This window comes from Didymella exigua (genome assembly GCF_010094145.1).
Source record: "Didymella exigua CBS 183.55 unplaced genomic scaffold M421scaffold_11, whole genome shotgun sequence".
In the NCBI taxonomy this organism is placed as follows: Eukaryota; Fungi; Ascomycota; class Dothideomycetes; order Pleosporales; family Didymellaceae; genus Didymella; species Didymella exigua.
The window spans coordinates 476,161-497,082 of NW_022984785.1; the positions used below are offsets into that span (position 1 = coordinate 476,161).

General features: G+C 55.0%; 5 protein-coding genes across 5 annotated transcripts; 3 read left to right on the forward strand and 2 right to left on the reverse strand.

Moving 5' to 3' along the window:
* Positions 1-1,267: 1,267 nt before the first annotated feature.
* Positions 1,268-3,525, reverse strand: M421DRAFT_100445 (uncharacterized protein; the record flags this gene model as incomplete). Its single annotated transcript, XM_033586519.1, has 5 exons — positions 1,268-2,138; positions 2,184-2,430; positions 2,477-2,578; positions 2,626-3,243; positions 3,441-3,525. 5 exons carry the CDS (start codon positions 3,523-3,525, stop codon positions 1,268-1,270), a joined length of 1,923 nt encoding a protein of 640 aa, XP_033449581.1.
* On the reverse strand, positions 3,421-4,165 carry M421DRAFT_136699 (uncharacterized protein). The gene has a single exon (XM_033587430.1). The coding sequence runs from the start codon at positions 4,103-4,105 to the stop codon at positions 3,626-3,628; it is 480 nt and encodes a 159-aa protein (XP_033449582.1). The 5' UTR covers positions 4,106-4,165; the 3' UTR covers positions 3,421-3,625.
* Positions 4,166-5,080: 915 nt separating this feature from the next.
* Positions 5,081-9,972, forward strand: M421DRAFT_60813 (phospholipid-translocating P-type ATPase; the record flags this gene model as incomplete). The annotated part of the gene is made up of 4 exons (XM_033595825.1): positions 5,081-5,551; positions 5,611-8,556; positions 8,606-8,835; positions 8,883-9,972. The coding sequence occupies 4 exons, from the start codon at positions 5,081-5,083 to the stop codon at positions 9,970-9,972; spliced, it is 4,737 nt and encodes a 1,578-aa protein (XP_033449583.1).
* Positions 9,973-10,945: 973 nt separating this feature from the next.
* Positions 10,946-16,867, forward strand: M421DRAFT_60729 (DNA-binding protein SMUBP-2; the record flags this gene model as incomplete). Its single annotated transcript, XM_033595812.1, has 2 exons — positions 10,946-14,832; positions 14,881-16,867. 2 exons carry the CDS (start codon positions 10,946-10,948, stop codon positions 16,865-16,867), a joined length of 5,874 nt encoding a protein of 1,957 aa, XP_033449584.1.
* Positions 16,868-18,857: 1,990 nt separating this feature from the next.
* On the forward strand, positions 18,858-20,657 carry M421DRAFT_419868 (uncharacterized protein). Its single transcript, XM_033592273.1, has one exon. The coding sequence runs from the start codon at positions 18,990-18,992 to the stop codon at positions 20,475-20,477; it is 1,488 nt and encodes a 495-aa protein (XP_033449585.1). The 5' UTR covers positions 18,858-18,989; the 3' UTR covers positions 20,478-20,657.
* Positions 20,658-20,922: the final 265 nt, after the last annotated feature.

Consider the following 20,922-nt stretch of genomic DNA (forward strand, 5'->3'; position numbering starts at 1 on the left):
GCAGTGCTGTGTCCACATTTCTTTCGAACTACACTTCATATGCACATAGCATTCTATAGACTCTATTGGATCGTCTAGTACAAGATTTCGACCAGATCCAGATATCAACGCTCTCGACGACCGAGCATACAGCACGATACAATGCCAAGTGCAGACCACACCTCCAATGCCATCTATACCACTCGTGCTGCTGCCGCCGTCACCCTTCATTCACACATCAAGCCTCCCAAGCACTCGCGACACCTGTCATCTCAAGCCACAGCTCGCCCTGCATCCACGCCCACACACCCACCACTCGGCAGCCGGCACAATGTGACAACACTGAAACGATCCCCCATCCGGCCAAGCAATCATCCGGTGTCCACGCCACCTCCCCCCCTGTCCCCGTCTCACCATCTAGACCCCCGACCTCAAACACCAGCACCGTTCGACGGGAAACCCAGCGCGCGCCAGACAGCACATGGCCCCGGCACCCAGCTACCGCCAGGCACCTGCCCTCGCAGCCACAGGCCCCCGGGCGACTAGGACTCTCCACTGCCGAATCACACACACGCGGGTGGAGCATTCAATCTCGCCGCTCGCGAGTTTTCCGCTGCGCGAGTCATGCACGAGCGCGAAGCACACCATCAGGTACGAAGTATGTCCCCCTCCCACAACCGCCAAGTCGCCGTCAAGCCAGCACCGCACCGCACCGTATAGTTAGCTTGCGGCCCCCCAATCGCCTCGCGTATCCAATCTATCCAGCAGCATTGCCCGCGCAGCACCGCTCACACGCTTCCCCTTCTAGCCTGGCTTGGCGCAGCGTACGCGTTCGGCACGGGCTCGCTGTGCGCGGCGCCATTGATTGAGGGCCTGAGGGAGATTGAGCTGCGTGCGAGATTGCGAGATTGCAGATTCCAGATTGCGTGTTGCAGCGTGGGACTGGGCGAAGGATGCAGTTGCGCAACCTGCGCTATCTGGGTCTTGGTCGTGCTGTGGGGCTTGGGCTGGACTGAGTGTGCTGCGAGGCTGCGCTACGCTGTAGATCCCCCTGAACGATGCATGGCACGCGTGGTCGCGACGATGAAGAGACGTTGGCCCAAGTGTCGAAGCTCTGTCGATGTCTGCAGTGGACGCGGAGGTGGAAGAGTGTGGCGCATTTTTGCCATTGTACGTAGCCAACGTTGATGTGAAGATTCATGATAGGTGAGACTGGGCATCATAAATCTCTCTACGACCTCTGCTTCAACACACGCGCCGCATTTTATGCCTGCACCTCGTCCTCGCCCTACTGATCAAAGATAGTCTCCTTCTGAACTGCTCTCTTCGGAAACGGTTTGAAGAACTTCTTGACCTTGAGCTGCTTTCCGACGTCATCCCCAAACACATTCTCCGCCTTCTTCCCCCCAATGCGCACCGCATGTTGCAATCTCCAAAAGAGTCTCTCGCAGCGCTCTTTGGCTTCCAGAATCGTGAGATCGAGCGCTGCCCCGGTTTCGACGATAGAATTGCCGATCAGCTTGATGTGTTGTGCGAGCGCGTCGATTTCCTTGTTGAACTCCTTCACCGCCGAGGATGCTGGAGTCGGTGCCAGGGGAGTTGGCGAGCCTGTTTCTGAGGGAGGAGGGCTGATGAGTGGGATGTAGGGGACGGCGGTTGGCCCGGGTCCAATTGCGATGTCGAGGAGCGTAAGGCGGGCTGCGACGTGGCTGTAATTGGTGTCTTTGCTCATGCGATAGTGTGGTGAGTTGTCCAGATGCGCGTGGATGAGATTGGGCAGCTGCGGGTCGGTAAGGGACACATCGACCGTATCGGGGAAGAGTAGGAACGATAGAGCCAGATGTCGCTGTAAGTAGGCCGTCAATGGCGATCTCGCTGGAAACGCGTGAATGAGGTTTGCTTGTAGAAGAGGATTTGTGATGCGCGGGAGCAGTTTTGGTAGGACGTGTGTGAGCTGAGAGATGATCAGAGAATGCAAATCATCTGGTGGAGGGCTCCCTACGCCAGAAGCCAGCTTGCGGTTGTCGGCGTACTGGCAAATGACTGCTTCGATGGCGGCTTGAACAGAGTTCAGAATGTCCGAGTCCAGTAAAAGGCGGTCGTCTAAGCAGGTGTGACACAGCAGGTGTAAGCTGTGTATTCGAGCTTTCGAGTGTAGCCTTGTAAAGTCAGCGTCAACTCCTCGAACATGGAATGTGGCCTACCACGGGGCGGCCAATGTTAACAGCGTCGCGATGCGCTTGAGCGACGGAGGTAATAGACGCTCGTTCTTCGCATGCGCCTCGGACGGCAAGATCTCAGCATCTGTTTCCAGAAGTTCGATCTGAGCGCCGATGGACTTGAACATGACGTCCAGGCGCTTCGGACTGAGCTGGTTTTGCAATTGCTCATCATGAGTCTGGAGTATCTCGAGATACTTCTGGTCCAACGCTGGACTGTGACCAAGACAGACTAGCCAGATAAGCAAGCATACTTCCCACTCGAGAACAGGCCTTACTTTGGTCTATCATCCATGTAGCAAGTTCTTTCGGCAACTCGTGCAGGCGAAAGATCTGTTGGGCAAATCCAGTCACGAAAGCCTGATCTCGGGTGGACGGCACTGGCTTGATGTTAGCATAGTCAGCTGTCGCAGAACTGGAAATGCACCTTCGAAACATGCAGCCCAGCCGTGTTCTGGCAGGCTCTTTTCAGGAAAAGGATATGTCAGAGATAGACTGGGTGAGTCTTCGAAGAAGTGGTAGGCAGTGTGCACTCGAACTTCGTTGGTTCTCTGCATTGCCTTGTACAGTCGATCAGCCTGATCCGAGTCTTCGCCAGCCTGAACAGCTTGTTTAAGTGTGTCTTTGTCCAGATCTGTGGTCAAGAGGACAGAGGCCTCCTCCTCCTTTGCCAGCTCAGCCTTGTGCTCTTGGATCTTCCTTTCTGTGTCTATGTTCTTCTGCGCTGTCTGCACGAGCTGGTTGAAGGATCGCCTGCCATTGTTTCGGTCTGCTCTGGGGGGTCTGCGTAGCTCAGGCTCGTCCTCGAAAGTTGTCCTTCGAGTTGTTCGACCGGTGTTTGTTGACATCTTCAATGGTTTTGGCGCAGAGACGCCAAACTCCAGCTCTCCTATCGAGTCGGAGTCTGATTCAGAGTTGAGAACAGCTTGCTGCCCGTTTGATGTGACTCGCCTGCTCATGCGCGAGCTTGCAGAGGCCTGCGATGTGGCTGGTGGTAGCGTCTCGATCGATGTCATGATGGTGTCTTCGGTGGTGGGTGCGTCCGCTACGGTGGAGGTGTTGAAACCAAAGGATACGGATGAACCAGCTGCAGATGTTTGCGTGCAATCTGGCAGTGCAATGCTGCTGGAAGCGGGCTGGTGAGAGACATGTTCGCTGGCATTGTCTACTGCTGCTCGAATGGTCAGCCCGAGGCTGCAGCTTCCTGTGTGCGTGTCTCAAGAGGGCATGGTGCAGCAGTACCTGGAGATGTCTCCTGCGAAGTGCGCGGGACCCTCTTGAAGAAGTGCAGGATACTCTTGTTGTTGGACGAGTTGTGCCGCTTCATGGCGGGCGTCGGCTGGCTTGCACCGACGCGCGACGCGTTGTTGATAGAGTGGGGTTGGATTCAGAATGCTTGGCCTGGTCGCAAGTCCAGCGGCGCGCTCTCACGGGATCGTGTGGAGCGCTAGCATCGGATTACGGGAGGCTGAGGACAGGCCTAGACGTCGTGAGTCGTGACGCGTGCGGGCGCTCATCAACGACGTGCAGCGGAATGCTCGCTCGTCCGCATCCGAGCACCGAGCGTCCGCAGCTTCACGCATGATGTGGACACGCTGACACGCTGACACGCTGACATACTGGACACGGCACAGTGCGTCCAGGGGAGCGCAGTAATAAGTGCAGCGTAGACAGCAGCGTAGACAGCAGCATGGACTGCAGCGTAGACAGCAGCATGGACAGCAGCGTAGACAGCAGCATGGACAGCAGCATGAACAGCAGCATGAACAGCAGCATGGACAGCAGCATGGACAGCAGCGTGGTGCCTGGTGAGGCGGTCTCGTTGCTTCGCATTGATCTTCATGAGCGCTCCCGGGGTCCACTGTGTCAGGATGAGGTCTTCCCTGCAGAAGGGTCACAGAGCTCATCTGTGTTTTTCTGCCGTGCCCAGATTACCCAGCAGCTTCGTACGAGCCATTGGAACTGAGTCCCCTTGCTAGCAGCCAGCAGACGCGCTAGAAATGTCTTTGGGGAAAGTGCTTAGGAAAGCACGACAAGTCATGACGCTGACGGGCGCGGGGCTGAGGCGTCATGCTCACTGGGCTGTAGGCTGTAGGCAGTGGGCAGTGGACCTGAGCAGCTCTCAAGGGGCGTCATGTTGCACAACGGCTGCGAGACCATCTTGAGGCCACGCAGCACGCGAGCGGCGCCTGTGCAGTCGTCTGTCGGCTTTGTAGACTCTCTGGGCAGGCGGTTTTGTTTTGCGGACGAAAAGACATCTCTCATACAGCGTAGCGCAGCTCGGGCCCCGGTACTGTGTAAACGCCGGCCGAATGCGCTCGTCAGCAACGCGCAGGAGTGCAATCCGCGAACGAGACGTTTTTGGTCTCCGGGCCCTCCGCCACTTCCCTCTATTCCCGCGCATGGGTGCTTGACGACACCGCGCTGAGACACCTGCAATACAATACGGCTCTGACTTTCCTACTGCACCGGCAAACAGACTCTGCTGTGCAAAGGCATCCCTCGCCCGCCGCCCGCCGCCCGCCGCTCGCTGCGCCCAGACTATTTTGGCGTTGCTGGGACGCGCTGCCCATCTCGGGGGTCCCATAATATCTGCATAAGCACGCCCGCGACCGCGCTCGTCGCTGGCCTCACCCTCCGTCCGCGCCCCGTCCGCACCCCGTCCGCACCGCACCCCCTTCGCACCACCACCACCACCCGCTGCCCTGCCCACGGCTGCACCGCCCAACGACCTCGACGACCCGCGCCCTGAGGAGCTCCAGGCGCATTGGCGAATTGGCCAGCAGAGAGGCCCTCCCGGCTGCGGCCGGCCATTGCAGCACCCCCGAATCTCCGCCGCCCGCGTCGCTGCAGCAGCAGCAGCAGCAGCAGCAGCAGCAGCCATGAGCGCGAACCCCAACCCCAACCCCACACTGCAGCCGCCGTTCGCCGACCTCGAGCCAGAGATTTCGAATCCCGTGAAGCGGATACGATGGGCGACGCACCGCGCAACCGGCACCAAGGCTGAGAACAAGCGGCATTCGCTGAAGGAGCGCCTGCATCGACGGATAGGCTCAGGGGAGAAGAGAGACTCGCTGGGCAAGGAAGGCGGCTCGATAGGCATGCCCGAGGGGGACAAGTCGCCCGACTCGTCAGACGCCGGCAACGACGACGAGGACTCGGGGCGCAGGGTCTACTTCAACGTGCCGCTGCCTCGCTCCGAGCGCGACGAAGACGGCCACCCTATCCACTCATACGCGCGCAACAAGATACGAACCGCCAAATACACCGCTATTAGCTTCATACCGAAGAACCTGTGGTTCCAGTTCCACAACATCGCCAACATCTACTTCCTCTTCATTATTATCCTGGGTGTACGTACTCCTTGGTCTCTGTGTCGTCGTCGGTGCTGCGCTAACAACACGTCCTGTAGATCTTCCAGATTTTTGGAGCCTCGAATCCAGCCCTGAACGCCGTGCCGCTTATTGTCATCATCACAGTAACCGCCATCAAGGATGCTGTCGAGGACTGGAGGAGGACTGTGCTCGACAACGACCTCAACAACGCGCCCGTGCACCGACTCGTCGATTTCAACAACGTCAACACCGCCGAAGACACCGTCTCGGCATGGAGGAAGTTCAAGAAGGCATGCACCAAGACCATCATCGTCACATACAGGCTGATGAAGGGCCTCTCGAAAAAGAACAAGGGAGCAAAGGGCAAAGAGGACAGTGAGCGCGGCGCGGGAGATTCCCGTCCCTCGATCGACACTCGACGAGCCTCGGTCGCTACCCACAGGTCGTCATACTTCGACGCGCAGGAGGGGATCCAGATGACACCGGTTCCCTCGCCTCTGCCCGGCGCATCCCCCAGTCACTCCCCTCCACCTACCGAACGCGGCGGCCCTGGCGAAGACGACAAGGTCCGCGGCAAAGACTCGAGGGGAACATCGACCAAGAAGTTCTGGGGTAACGTACTCAATCCTTTCAAGACATCCCCAGAGAAGGCCCGCTTCAAGAAAGATGCATGGAAGAATGTGCAGGTTGGCGATTTCGTCCGTTTATACAACGACGAGGAGATACCCGCAGATGTCATTGTCTTGTCAACATCATCTGACGATGGCGCCTGTTACGTCGAAACCAAGAATTTGGACGGAGAGACGAATCTGAAAGTTAGAAACGCCTTGCACTGCACCCGCGATGTACGACACGCCCGCCACTGCGAACGCGCCGAATTCGCCATTGAGAGCGAAGGTCCACACTCGAATTTGTACTCGTACAGCGCCGTCATCAGGTGGCAGCAGCACAACGCCAAGGACACAGAGACACCGACGTACGAAATGGCCGAGCCCATCTCGATTAACAACCTCCTCCTACGTGGCTGCCAACTGCGAAACACTGAGTGGGTTCTCGGCGTGGTCGTCTTCACCGGAGAGGAGACTAAAATCATGATCAACTCCGGTGTCACGCCCAGTAAGCGCGCTAGGATCTCGAAGGATCTCAACTGGAACGTCATCTACAACTTCATCATCCTAGCTCTGATGTGCCTCGTCTCTGGAGTCGTCCTTGGCGTCACCTGGGCCAGAGACGACACCTCGCATTCCGTCTTCGAGGTCGGATCGTACGGTGGCAACCCAGCGACCGATGGTGTCATTGCCTTCTGGGCTAGTGTTATCTTGTTCCAGAACTTGGTGCCTATCTCTCTCTACATCACACTCGAAATCATCCGCACCCTGCAGGCTCTCTTCATCTACAGCGACGTGCAGATGTACTACGAGGCGCTTGACTACCCTTGTACTCCCAAGTCTTGGAACATTTCCGACGATGTTGGTCAAGTCGAATACATCTTCTCAGACAAGACCGGTACATTGACACAGAACGTCATGGAATTCAAGAAGTGCACGATCAACGGGGTTCCTTACGGAGAGGCCTATACTGAAGCACAAGCTGGTATGCAGCGACGACAAGGAATCAACGTCGAGGTCGAAGGCGCTCGCGCAAGGGAGCAGATTGCTCGTGACCGGGTACGAATGCTTGAGGGGGCCCGCAAACTGCACAACAACCCTTATCTGTGGGATGACGACCTCACCTTTGTTGCACCTGACTACATCGATGATCTTGCCGGCGAGTCGGGTCAAGAGCAGAAGACGGCCAACGAACAATTCATGCTCGCTCTTGCTCTCTGCCATACCGTTGTTACCGAACGAACACCCGGCGACCCACCCCGAATCGAGTTCAAGGCTCAGTCTCCCGATGAGGCGGCGCTTGTTGCAACAGCTCGCGATGTTGGTTTCACATTCGTCGGCCGAGAGGACGATAAGCTCCTCGTAAATGTCCTCGGTGAGGAGCGTAAATACCAGGTTCTGAACACCCTCGAGTTCAATTCCACCCGAAAACGTATGAGCGCCATCCTTAGAATGCCGGACGGAAAGATCATGTTGTTTTGCAAGGGAGCAGACAGCATGATCTACTCTCGATTGATCCCCAATGAGCAGAGACAGCTTCGCATTACTACCGGTGAACATCTCGAGATGTTTGCAAGAGAAGGACTACGAACCCTCTGCATCGCGCAGAAGGAGATCTCGGAACGAGAATACGCTGAATGGAACAAAGACTACGACGTTGCCGCCAACAGTATCACCGACCGTGAAGAGAAGCTTGAAGAGGTCTCCGACCGAATCGAGAATCAGCTGTGGTTGATTGGTGGTACTGCAATCGAAGACAGGTTGCAGGACGGAGTGCCAGAGTCCATCTCACTTCTTGGCCAGGCCGGTATCAAGCTCTGGGTATTGACCGGTGACAAGGTTGAGACAGCCATCAATATTGGCTTCTCTTGCAACCTCCTCGACAATGACATGGACCTCATCATTCTCAAGGTCACTGACGATAGCCTCGAGTCAGTGGAAGCTCAGATCGATGAGAAGCTGGCTATCTTTGGCTTGATTGGCTCCGAAGAAGAGTTGGAGGCTGCTCAAGACGATCACGAACCCCCGCCCCCCACTCATGCCATCATCATCGATGGTGACACGCTGAAGCTCGCATTGGATGACTCTTTGAAGCGCAAATTTCTCCTGCTCTGCAGACGGTGCCGATCTGTTCTTTGTTGCCGTGTCAGCCCTAGTCAGAAGGCTGCTGTTGTCAATATGGTCAAGACCGGTCTTGACTGCCTCACTCTGGCTATCGGTGACGGTGCCAACGATGTTGCCATGATTCAGGAAGCGCACGTTGGCGTCGGTATTGCTGGCGTCGAGGGTCGCGCAGCCGTCATGTCTTCTGATTACGCGATTGGACAATTCCGATTCTTGACCCGTCTCGTACTTGTGCATGGTCGATGGTCATACCGACGACTGGCAGAAACCATCGCTAACTTCTTCTACAAGGTTAGTGGGACGCCTTCAACGCTTAGATATGAAGCTAACGAATACCTAGAACATTGTCTGGACGTTCGCGCTCTTCTGGTACCAGATTTACACCAACTTCGACAGCCAGTACATCTTCGACTACACCTACATTATCTTCTTCAATCTTGCTTTCACTTCCCTTCCAGTTATCGTCATGGGTGTCTTGGATCAAGACGTTGACGACAGGATATCGCTTGCTGTTCCTCAGCTGTACCGCCGTGGTATTGAGCGAAAGGAGTGGACCCAGCCGAAGTTCTGGTATGCATTTACATCAGCATTCATTGGAAATCGCTAATCAGACTCAGGGCTTACATGATTGACGGTGTCTACCAGTCCGCTATTGCTTTCTTCTTGGTATACGAAATCTTTTACCCTGCCACCTTTGCAACTGCCAGCGGTCTGGATCTTGCAGAATATCGACGCATGGGTGTCTACGCCGCGACTACTGCTGTCTGCGCCGCTAACATCTACGTTCTTTACAACACATACCGATGGGATTGGCTGATGCTTCTGATCGTCGTCATCAGTACAATCCTTGTTTGGACCTGGACTGGTATCTACACATCGTTCACAGGCAGTGCTCAATTCTACAAGGCCGGTGCGGAAGTTTATGGAACTCTGAACTTCTGGGCATATGTTCTCGTTGCGACGATCATGTGTTTGCTACCACGATTCATCTTCAAGGCTGCGCAGAAGATGTACTTTCCTCTTGATGTCGACATCATTCGTGAGCAAGTCGCCCAAGGAAAGTTCGACTACCTTAAGGACAACCACAGCTACCTTCCGCCACCCCCAGACAATAAGACTCCAGCTGCTGTACCGGACGTTGACGCGGACAAGTACAAGGCTGCAAATGCCGAGCCTACGGATGAAGATGTTCGACCGATCTACCCGCCTTCCGTTGCGCCTACCGCGACAACGCACAACCCGCGAAGTCAGAACGGTAGCAATAGCACCGACTACACATATCGCCGCTCGATGGAGGGTCTACCCGCGGCTCCTCGCATGTCATCCGAAGGTCGCCCGCTTAACAGTTACGAGCATCGTGTGCGACCGAGCTTCGATCGCGCTAGGATGTCTATGGACCGCGTTCGTCCCAGTTTCGAGCAGAGCAACGACTTCACTTCAGCTGCTATGTTGACCCGCATCGAGTCCGCCCATAGCCGCAACAGCCACGTTGAACGCAGTGGTACCGCCAGCCAAAGCGGCTCAACCAGCAATATTGGCAGCCGGCTGAGGAATGCCATCCGCCGCGCAACGATCACAAGAGAAGAGGCACCGGCAGATCTTCACAATGTGCCCGCCGTGCCTGCGATAACAACGAGCTCACCTAAAAGCTCGCCCGAGCTCAAGTCTTCAGAGCTAAAAACACCGCCCACGAGCCCGCCGAGGTGACCAAGGTGCTAGGCATTATCCCACTGTTTTAACGACTTGTATATAAAGATATTCCCCACCATGTTACGCATCAGGCGTTCACGTATACACCATTGTTATTTTCTTTCCCTATTGCAAGACCGTAGCTGCAAGGCTCAGCGGCAAGCGGGCGTTTTCTTGGTTGCAAAGTTTGGCATACGCGATTCCCATTCCTTTCTGCATTTCCCTCAGCTTGTACTGCGCTGAGCGGCTGAAACTCGTAGACCAGCAACGATAGACGTGCTGATGAGCTGCGGATGTGGTGTAAATAGTTAATGCATGGTTGGCCCTGTTGGTCTGACTGACTCTTGAATACTTTTGCTTTGATATGCCGCGACATATGATGAGTGAGTGACTAACCATGCAAACGAGAAACAGTCGAAGTGAAGCATGACCAAATTGGATCGGTTTGGATGCTTAAGAGGCTTGGCAGCGGCTCCGCGCGCTAGGCGCGCGTCGCGTATCAAAGAATCTCACGATGACGCCCTGCGTGCAGACATCCGCGGTGCGTCTGCCACCGCACCGCTCAACCTCAGCTCCGCTCCGGCCACTCAACCCACCGCTCCTTCGCCGACGTTGACTTGTTTCCCGTGTATCAGAGTGGGGCTCCAATCTAGTACAATACGCTCCCCAATCGACTGCAGGCAAGCGCAAGGAAGGGCGGTTGCTGTGCCTGAGCGGCGTTACATAGCGTGTCTTTTCTTTCAGTGTTTACAGGCGCTCGAACCACTTGTTAAGAAACTGCAACCGTGCCGCGCTCCATTGCTCTACGCTGTAGCCTATGAGCGCTTGACGACGACCTCGGTGATAGAGCATGGCGGAAATCCTCGAGAAGATCAAGTAAGTACGACGGGCAGCCTCCTGCCGCTCTCACCCGTAGCCGCGCTCTCCTGTCTGTTGCTCCTGCCCCTCTGACACTTGCACTGCTCGAACAAACCCCACACAACCAGACGCAATGGCTTACCTCGAGGCGTACAGCAAGCTTCGAGCCCTCCCCGAAGATCAACATCTATTCTGTCCTCGCATCGGTGAGGATGGAGCCGTATATTACGACGAAGACATAGCGAGCTACCCGCCCGAGACCGACTCCGCCGCACTCAAGCACCGCGAATTGCAGATACTAGAGGCCGAGGAGCGAAAATGGTCAGCGCTCAAGGCAATGGAAATCCTGGCCTTTGATGGGGAGGAGGCGGCACCGCACAAAGAGTGGCTATTGAGCAGGCTGAACCAGCTTATGCAGAGCTGCGACGTCTGTGTGCGCGTCTTTCACCAGTCGAGAGCCGAGTGGAGGATGCGGCTGTTCGATACCTACGACGAAGACAACATTGGCGACTTCCTGAACCTGGTTGATGAGCAGTGCCTCGGGCGCATACAAGCCGGTCTGGACGAGGCAAACACAATATTAAGCAGCGCAGAACCGAAGGCTCGCGGCGTCCGGATATTACCTGGGCAGTGCACGTACGCTTTCTTTGAGGCTCTGAGCTGCGACGCTCTGGTACGGAACGAGGACCGCCTCACACAGCACTTCGATGGGCCGTTTGAGCTCGTACAGACGAAAAAGCGGTTGAAAGTCCAAACATATCTGCCAGCTATGACTCGCTTCCTGTTCAGCAAGAAGGAGAGTCGTCAACGGTGGGCCGCCCTGTCGTGGTCAACATTCAAGCGCAACCTTCTCAAGTCAGAGTTCGAGTGGGCTGTGCGAGACTACATGATCAGCGCGATGATGAAGATCCAAATGAACAATCTCGACATTGAGCTTGTACCGCTGTTCTGGAGTGGAGCGCGTCTGATCATCGGTAAGATGGACAGAGAGCTGATCACGGAGTACGTTCGGGGCCTAGATGGGAACTTCTATCGGTTGATGCTGGATCATCTCTCGCTGAAGTCGGAGGCCTTCCTCGACATACTTGCCACAATGGAGGCGCTGTTGCGGAAGGCACCAATCGACTTCTGGGAAGGCATGAACGCGGTCACACCCTCGAATGCCACGGTTGTGGAGCAAATCCTCAACAGCCCTGTCCTGGCGCAGGTACTGATTGCAGCCAGGGAAGATGACGAACAATCTATTAGTAATGTCCAGGCTGCATTCAGCTGGGTAAGGTTGTTTCAAGCATCCATTAAGCCAGCAAATCTCGGCCCCGCCACCAGACCTTTTGCGCAAGCGCTATTCGGTCGCTTCCAGGCTCAGCAATATCCGCAGGTGTCCAAGGCCAAGTGCTACCGCGAAGGTCTGAAGGTACTGGAGTTCACATTCAAGAGAATGTGCGAAGGCAAGACCATTGATAAATTCGTTGGACAACCGACAGTGAACGGCATGATGGACATGTTCTCGACGCACGTTCAGCTGCTGGTGTCGAGGCTGAAGACCTTGGGCCAAAACGACGCCGACATGGAGGACGCCGACTTGACTTTGACTGTGATTCAACAGGCTTTCTTGTTGGAAGCTCAGTCTTTGATCATCGAGAGACAACTCATCTCAGCGAAGAAGCCCTCGCCCACAGAGACGCCGTCATCTGCACCGATCTGGAAGACCATACTGAAGGCTATCGACCATCAGAGCTTGGATCTTGCGTCGCATCTGCTTGTCGCGGGGAGAGCTTTGATTGGCCTTGAGCCGCTGTCGATGAAGTCAGGTGTCGAAAAGATTCCGGCGGAAGTCCGTCATTTCAATGATCGTTTCAAGCTCCTCTCGCAATCGATTACGGATGTGGTCGACCGACTGTCAGAATTTAACCCCTCGCAGCTTCACACCCTCTTCGAGAAGCCAATCGCGTCAAGTGCGATTGTCTCTCTCCTGTTCTCTTCGACTGAAGATACTAGAAGCTCGGTTGTTGAGCTGCTCAAGGTCATCAGCTTGGAGGAAGAGCGACGAAACGCTTTGCAGCACATCCTCAAGAACTACTTTAAGAACGTAGTACTGGGTATTTCCGACTCTGTTCGTCAAGTCATGCGCAAGAAGGCATTTGCTCCCACTCCAAGTCTGATCAGGACTTGCAGAGATGTTATTGATGTTTTGTGCAACTCTCAAGATGGTATCCTTCGTACTAAAGACCTGAATACCGGCGAGGCAGCAGCGACGATGAACCTCTGGAAGAATCTGTGGGACTCTCTGACCATGATCTTCGCCACAACTGAAGCTTGGAGCAACCTCGGTTTCTACGACAAGCAGATGATGATGGACTTCTGTCGAGACACCATGCAGTTTGCTGACGAGATCTTCGACCAGTGCAGCATCTTCGCGACTGCTTTGAAGAAGCAAGCTCAGTCCGGGGACGATGAAAGTAAGGCCAAGACGGAGCTGTTGCAGGAGTTACTCGAGCTTCCGGCCAATGCTATGGAAGGTCTTGCGAAGTGGCTTCGCCTGCGAGACGAGTTCTTATCAAGCAAATCGGTCACACTTATAAGCAAGCTGCTCGTTCGGCTGCACAATGTGTCTATTGAGGTCAACACTGATACGCTCTCCTACATGGAGAGAATCTTGACTGGCGACATTCGCGCAAAGCTCAGCACCACACAGCAAGCCGAGTTACAACAGGCGCTCGAGACTCACCTCGGTCACTCTATCGCTAAGGAGGAAGAGCCAGCAGCGCCCAAGCAAACTTCCATCAGCAAATGGATGTCCACCGGTGCTGCAGGTTCACCGAGTGATGCGAAGGCGAAGCTCATGTCAAGTCTCACATCAGGCTCAGCTGCGTTCAAGGAGAAGCGTGAAGCTATGCGAGCAACAGAAGGGACGCTTGCTAGGCAGAAGGCTCTTGATGCCCAGAAAAGTGCTTCTCAGGATGAGTTCAGGCGGAAGCGCCAGCTTGAGCTTCAGAGACGCGAGAAAGAGAAGGCTGCTGCTATCGCGAAAGCGAAACAGGCTCGCGGCCTTACGCAGACCAACGAAGCGGGCTCGGGACTGGAAGGGCTGGGCGTGTTGGGCAAAGACTCAGCCGCCAAGGGAGAAGGACTCATGCACTCCTCCGATGAGTCGGAAGACAGCGATGGCGACATCGATGAAGATCTCTTCGGCATCAAGAAGGGCAAGATCAAGACCGGGCCGAAGACGAACATTGTCAACGAGGTCAAAATCCAGATGCCGTTCAAGAAGAAGAGGGTACAACGATCGATCAAGGATATGCGGGCTCGTCTCGCTCCAGATCTGTCCTCATTGCACAGGGCTATTCTCAGCTGGGACTACTATTACGATGGCGATTACCCACCAAAGTCGAACCCTGGCATTTACTCAAAGGTTCTGAATACTTTTCGAACGCCGAACGACTATCAGAACACGTTCGAGCCGCTGTTGACACTTGAAGCATGGCAGGGCTTCGTCAAAGCTCGCGAAGAGAATCAGAACAAGGCTTATGAGGTCCGTATCACATCACGAGCAAGCGTGGATATGTTCCAGGAGGTGGGTAGCACGATGACACATGAGGAGAACCGAGAAATCATGGTTTCCGAAGGCGACATTATTCTTCTTTCGCGCACGAAGACGCCATCAGCCGAAGTGCCGACATGTCTGGCGAGAGTTTTCCGGGTCAAGAGAAAGCAACAGCACATTGAAGTCTCATACCGTGTTGTGCCTGGCAACCCGCTCTCATCTGCCCTCAACCCCAGCAGTGCCGTCTTCGGCGTCAAGCTACAGTCCATCACTCCGCTTGAGCGCGAGTATGGTGCGCTCAAAGGTCTGCAGTACTACGATCTTTGCGACGAGATCATTCGCGCGAAGCCATCGCCTCTGTTGGCCTACACCGATAAGCAGATCGATCCGCTGATGGAGAATTATAACTTGAACAAGGCACAAGCGAAGGCGGTGAAGTCGGCTATTGACAACGATGCCTTCACGCTAATCCAAGGGTAAGGCACGCTTGAAAGTCATTTCGTACAAAACTAACAAGATCACAGTCCTCCTGGTTCTGGAAAGACCAAAACCATCACTGCCATTGTTGGTGCAATACTGTCAGACAGTTTGCGCAGGGGTGGAACAGCCGTGCCCGTTCCTGGTGGCCAGCAGCGAAACGACACTGCTGTGAAGAAGCTATTGGTCTGTGCGCCCAGTAACGCCGCTGTCGACGAACTGGTCATGCGTTTCAAGACTGGCGTCAAGACTCTGGGAGGCGAGACCCGCAAGCTCAACATCGTCCGTCTTGGTCGCAGCGACGCCATCAAGAACGACGTGCAGGATGTCTGTCTGGGGGAGCTCGTAAACCAACAGCTGGGAACTTCCAACCCAAAGAACAACAGCGACCGAGAGGCGACGCAGAAGCTCTTTACGGACCACAAGGCTGTCTCTGAGAAACTCAGAAATGCCGTCGCGCAGATCCAAACGGGTGAGCTGAAGGGCGATGATGCTACAAAGCTTCAAGACGATATCAATGCTCTGCGCAAACAAAAGCAGAGCCTCGGAACGAAGATTGATAACGCGAAAGACGACGAGAAGCTGGCTGGTCGCAACGCAGATCTGAACCGCCGTCGAGCTCAAGAGGCTATCTTGAATAACGCACACGTCATCTGCGCAACGCTCAGTGGATCTGGCCATGAAATGTTCCAGGGTCTCAGCATCGAGTTCGAGACTGTCATAGTGGACGAGGCAGCTCAGTGTGTCGAGATGAGTGCACTCATTCCCCTCAAGTACGGCTGTGCAAAGTGTATACTTGTTGGAGACCCTAAGCAGCTGCCACCTACTGTGTTCTCGAAGGAGGCTGCACGCTTTGCTTACGAGCAGAGTTTGTTCGTTCGAATGCAAAAGAACCACCCTGATGACGTGCATCTCCTGGACACGCAGTATCGTATGCATCCTGAGATCAGTCTGTTCCCCAGCCGTACTTTTTACGACGGTAAGCTGCTGGACGGTGGCGACATGGCCGGTATCCGCAGGCAGCCATGGCATTCGACCATGCTGCTTGGTCCATACCGCTTCTTCGACGTCCAAGGTCAGCAGTCCGCTGCTCCGAAGGGTCACTCGCTCATCAACAGGGCCGAGATTGATGTGGCGTTGCAGCTTTACAAGCGACTCATTAGCGATTACTCGAGTTACGATTTCAAGGGCAAAGTCGGCATCATTACCCCCTACAAGAGTCAGCTAAAGGAGCTGAAGAGTCAGTTCTCGTATGCGTATGGTGCCAACATCATTGATGAGATAGACTTCAACACCACCGACGCTTTCCAGGGTCGAGAGAGCGAAGTCATCATCTTCTCCTGCGTGCGCGCCTCGCCAGCAGGCGGCATCGGTTTCTTGCAAGACATTCGCCGAATGAACGTAGGTCTGACGCGTGCCAAGTCTTCACTATGGGTTTTGGGTAACTCTCAATCGCTCGTGCGTGGAGAATTCTGGAAGAAGCTTGTCGTGGATGCGCAGGAGCGCAAGCGATACACTACTGGCAACGTGATGAAGATGCTTAGCGAGCACTCTAGCAAGTACCCTGCACCGAAGGAAGGGTACATGGAGCCGCACCGACCAGAATCAGAGGTGAAGTCTGAGCCGATGAGCAGGAACGGAAGCAATCATTCCAACGGAAACAGCATCAAGCAGGGGATCAAACAAGAGATCCAAGAAGAGCTCAAGAAGGAGCCCGGGCTTGTACATCACGCAAAGCGCAAGCTGAGCGATAGCCCAGATCTCAAAATCGAAAACGGCGGCGACGACTTCGACATGTTCGATGCGCCGTCTGACACAGCGTCGAACGACAACGCCAATGGTAATCAGATCGGCGGCAGTAGCCGATCAACGCCTGCTGCCCACGCACGCAGCTCCCCCGCTGTCGACAGCGATCGCGCAAGCACACCGGTGGATGTGCTTGGCAACATGAAGGCAAAACCTAAGATCAAAAGAAGGCCTAAACCTAGCGGGCCTTTCATTGACAACAGGCCCAAGAAGCCTAGGACTGGGTAAAAGCAACACCTCCGTCTACGGTATTGGGCCATGGCATACATATCATCAGCATTTGATCGGCGTTCATTGTACACTTTAGCTCCTTGTGGATTAGATAGCGGGGAGCTGCGTATGCTTGCTTTTGCAGGCGTTCTCACAACAAACACATCAGCTTGCGAGGATTGGCCGCGAGCGGGAAGGCGCTCGTGGCGTAGATCTGTTGCCTGTGATCGACCAGTGATTCTCAGATGTGCCGACTGTGGATTCGCCGTGGCTTCTCTTGGCTTCTGAGTGACCCCGCTCGCCGCGGCTAAAGTGCCCTTCTCGTCTGCAGTTGCATTCGATGGCAACCTGCAAAGGCTATGCTGCACAGCATATGCGAGGTCCTGTCGGACGACACACGTCAACACCACAGCAACGGAACGCATGATAGCAATCAAACCCATCCATTGCGCCTCAAACATCGATATAACGGGCCTCGTGAAGTCGTCTTCTGGAAAGCAGCTATCGATCACAGTCCTTCTCCAGGCCCGCGGGTCGAATGCCTTGGACACTCCCTTCGCTGCTGCTGAAAGAAGCAAGTCGCACAACGCTTTTTCGCACAGCAACGCGGCAACTCTGTCCCACATTCCAAAGCAGCAGCCCGCCATAAGCTGACGACAGTTCCCGCCAACCAAGCTTCATAGGTAACCCGATATTCGCGAAACAACAACACCATGCTCATACCAACAATTGCATGCCACGTTTGTATTGCTTCCAATTCTCCGGCGGCCGCCACGAAGAAGAAATTTACCCATGATCTTGATAATCTACTTCAAGGCCCTTGCGTACTGACTTCGGGCCTTACCCCAGCCTTTCATGCCTGTCATTTCGTTGAGGATAATTTCATTAGCCTCGTTATCAGCATCTGCTGTGTCACGTCGCGTCACGTAACGTCCATCACGAGCTCGAGAACTGATCCCTACTGTTAATTACCGCCACTGGTTTCACAGCAGGACTTTCCTCCCTTCAGATTCGGAAGATTGTCTCATACGCTCTGCATACAGCCATTATTCCTGGCCGACGTTACAACGTAAGGGCCATAGCATCGCCAGAATACGCCGTAGCTTTGCCAGAGTACTTGCGGTACAACAATAGCTGCATATGCTGAGTACCAGTTTCCTGGTTGTGCCACGTTCTGAGCTCAGCTGTTGCAAGCCGTTGCAGCTGCTTGCGCCCGTGAGGTCTGGCACACGGCGGTTCTGCCTCTCACGCTGAGCATTTAGGCTGCACAGCCTCCCGCATTTGCAAAATGTTGGAGCCTCTATCTACAGAGACGCTGCTCAATTCGTTCCCTATGTTTGGGCATCCTGGCATTAGTGCGCTTGAGTACGCCGGATCGCAAGCAGAATCTAAAGAGAAGAATCGTAAGGCCAGTGTTTGTTCAACAAGCCTCAAGCGCAAGCCCACTGCCGAGACGCACCACGAGAACACAAAGTCAACGACGCCTGCAGCTACAGGACAGTGCGAGACCAAACAACTTTCACTTGCTCCAGTGCATTATATTGACGAGTTTGGCGCCCAACGTAAACGAAAGGATATGTGGGTGAACCACACCCCGAGAAACTTCGGCATGCGCGCATCATCCAACATCGATGTGTATCGACCTTCGACATCTTCGTCGAACGAAAACTACTCACGTCCGCGGATCAATAGTCAGAACGGTCGCAGCTCATCGGCAGGTCCATACTTTGAGCAGAAGCGTCTTACAGTCAACGCTGGCAACCCAGCCGAGCTCGACTCAACTGAGGTTGGCATCGCTTCTTCACCAACGATGTTCGTTTCATCTCCGCCGATGCCTCCTGAGGTATATCGACCAATGGCCGCACCGCCACAGCGTCGATCTATTTCCAGTCCGATGACCAAGATCATCACCTACCAGCCACGCCAGGCACGGGCCATCATCTCCAGCCAGAAAAGAGAAGTTCGTGTACGAAGTACCAGCACACCAGATCATAATCTAAAGGAGAAGAAGCAGTCGCGACGGCAGACGCCGTATAAGGTGGCCGGACCTACGGCGGACCAAAGCGCTCCATATTCTTCGCTGGAGCCGTGGGTAGCCAAGCACGAACGTAATGCATCAAGGAGCGATACGAGCAGCAACATGCCCACCCAGGAGGACCTTGAGAAGCTCGAGGAGGTGGCCCCGCTTGGTGTAATCCAGAAATACTTCGACAGCCAGGCCGACAGCCGAGATTCGAGTTTGAGGAGGGTGCGCCACCGTCACACACCGAGTCCGCCAAAAGTGCCACTGCCGAATTCGCCAGACCCGAACTTGCGCTCCACGGAGCCAGTCGTCATCTTCCCTATCGAGGACTTGAATCTGGTCACCGATGTACCGCCAACTGTGCCAGAGCGCAGCCCAAAACGCCTAACCAGCCCCCGGTTGCCTTTTCGTAAGGAGTCTATCACGTCGGTGGACAGTGACTTTGCGCGTGCGGCTGAAGGTCAATTCACCGAGTACGACCAGAGAGAATCGGAGATCCATATGCCTAAGCATCGAAACCAGTACGCCAGAGTGGGACAAGCAGCGCAAGCTGGCTCGTCGTGCCTGGGACGGATGGCACCACCGATCCTCAGCCATAGTGCACTTACTGCCAACAGCGACCTGGGCCTGAACGATCTCAGCTACTATCTCAAGCACACAGGTCCTACTTCGGAGAGTAAGCCTCCAGGTCGCCAGCGTACGAGAGGCGGATCCAAGATCTTCAAGGTCAATCGCAAGAGCCTCGCCGCACGTGTTGGATCGGTGGAAGGCTCGCCCCAACGTGCACACCAGAAGCCCCAAGTACCTACCTGCACTCGAGAAGTGACCACAAAGGCTGGAGCGAAGCATCTCAAGATCGTCATTCCACGTTTGTCGGGCACAGACAACTTCGCCCTTCCCATTGCCGTTCCGGGACAACAGAAGCAAAAGCACCGTTCGCGCCACATCTCACTCAGCTTCACCGAAGACATGCTTGTCCCCCGTCTCGCATCCCCCGCGGTTGAGCGCGCCATCCAAGGCTTCAGCTCCTACGACCGCGCCAGCCGCTCCTTTTCCGCTCCAAACATCATGGACATGGCCTCCTCCGCGATGCGCAAAGAGAAAAGCCCACCCATCAGCCCCAGACCCATCCCCATCCTTGGGCACCAGCACCCGCTTGCGGAACACCCTGTGACGAGAGAAGAGCAGACCAAAGCCCGTAAATTGCGCGATCTGAAGAGAATACACAGGAAGGAAGTCCCCAGCACAATCTCCGTCTCGGGCTCAACCCAACAGCACCGCAACTCCGACACGGGCCCCGGAGCGCTGCCCACGCCGCGACACACGCCTGAGCCTTGTCTCAGCAGCGAAGAGCATCATCTCGCTGAGCATCAGGAGATGGTCGGCGATTCCGCGGTCGAGATCGAGGTCCTAGAGGAGGGCAGCGTGGAGAAGATGATGCGGTTACAGGACCGCGTTATGCTGCTTCAGAGACAGAATTCCGCGCTGACAGCGGCGCTGGCCAAGGTTGTCGGACTGGAACTGGAGGATGGGGATTTGGAGCCCGAGTTTGTCTTGAGGACGTTCAGGAGGTGCAGACAGAGTAGGACGCCGAGTGGGTGGTGATAGTACTGGTCAGGGGATATGGGTTTGTTGTGACCGTCAACGGCCGTGTATGAGTGTGGATCTATATATTTGAATCGTAATGTCGATGTTCACGCGCATGGTAGCGTGTTCCTGTATGACGTTGGTGGGAGAGGACTCTCCGGCTCAGGATCTATTTTTGGATCACGTTCATGACTGGGGTGTGTATGTTGCGTTGGTCGTAACTGTAGAAAAGGTTCTCGATACGAAGTACAATAGCCCCTTTCCTCGAGCTTTTGAACCCCAACCGACTCCTTCAATCTACCGTCCACACTCAACGGCGCGCTCTCCACCTCACCGCTCTTCTTATCGATAGTGCACTCCTCGCAAACACCCCTCCCAAACAGCACGTCAAGTCCAATTGCACCCAGACAACCCAATCTACCTCGCCTTCCTCACTCTGGCAGCCACAGCACGCCTTAAACAA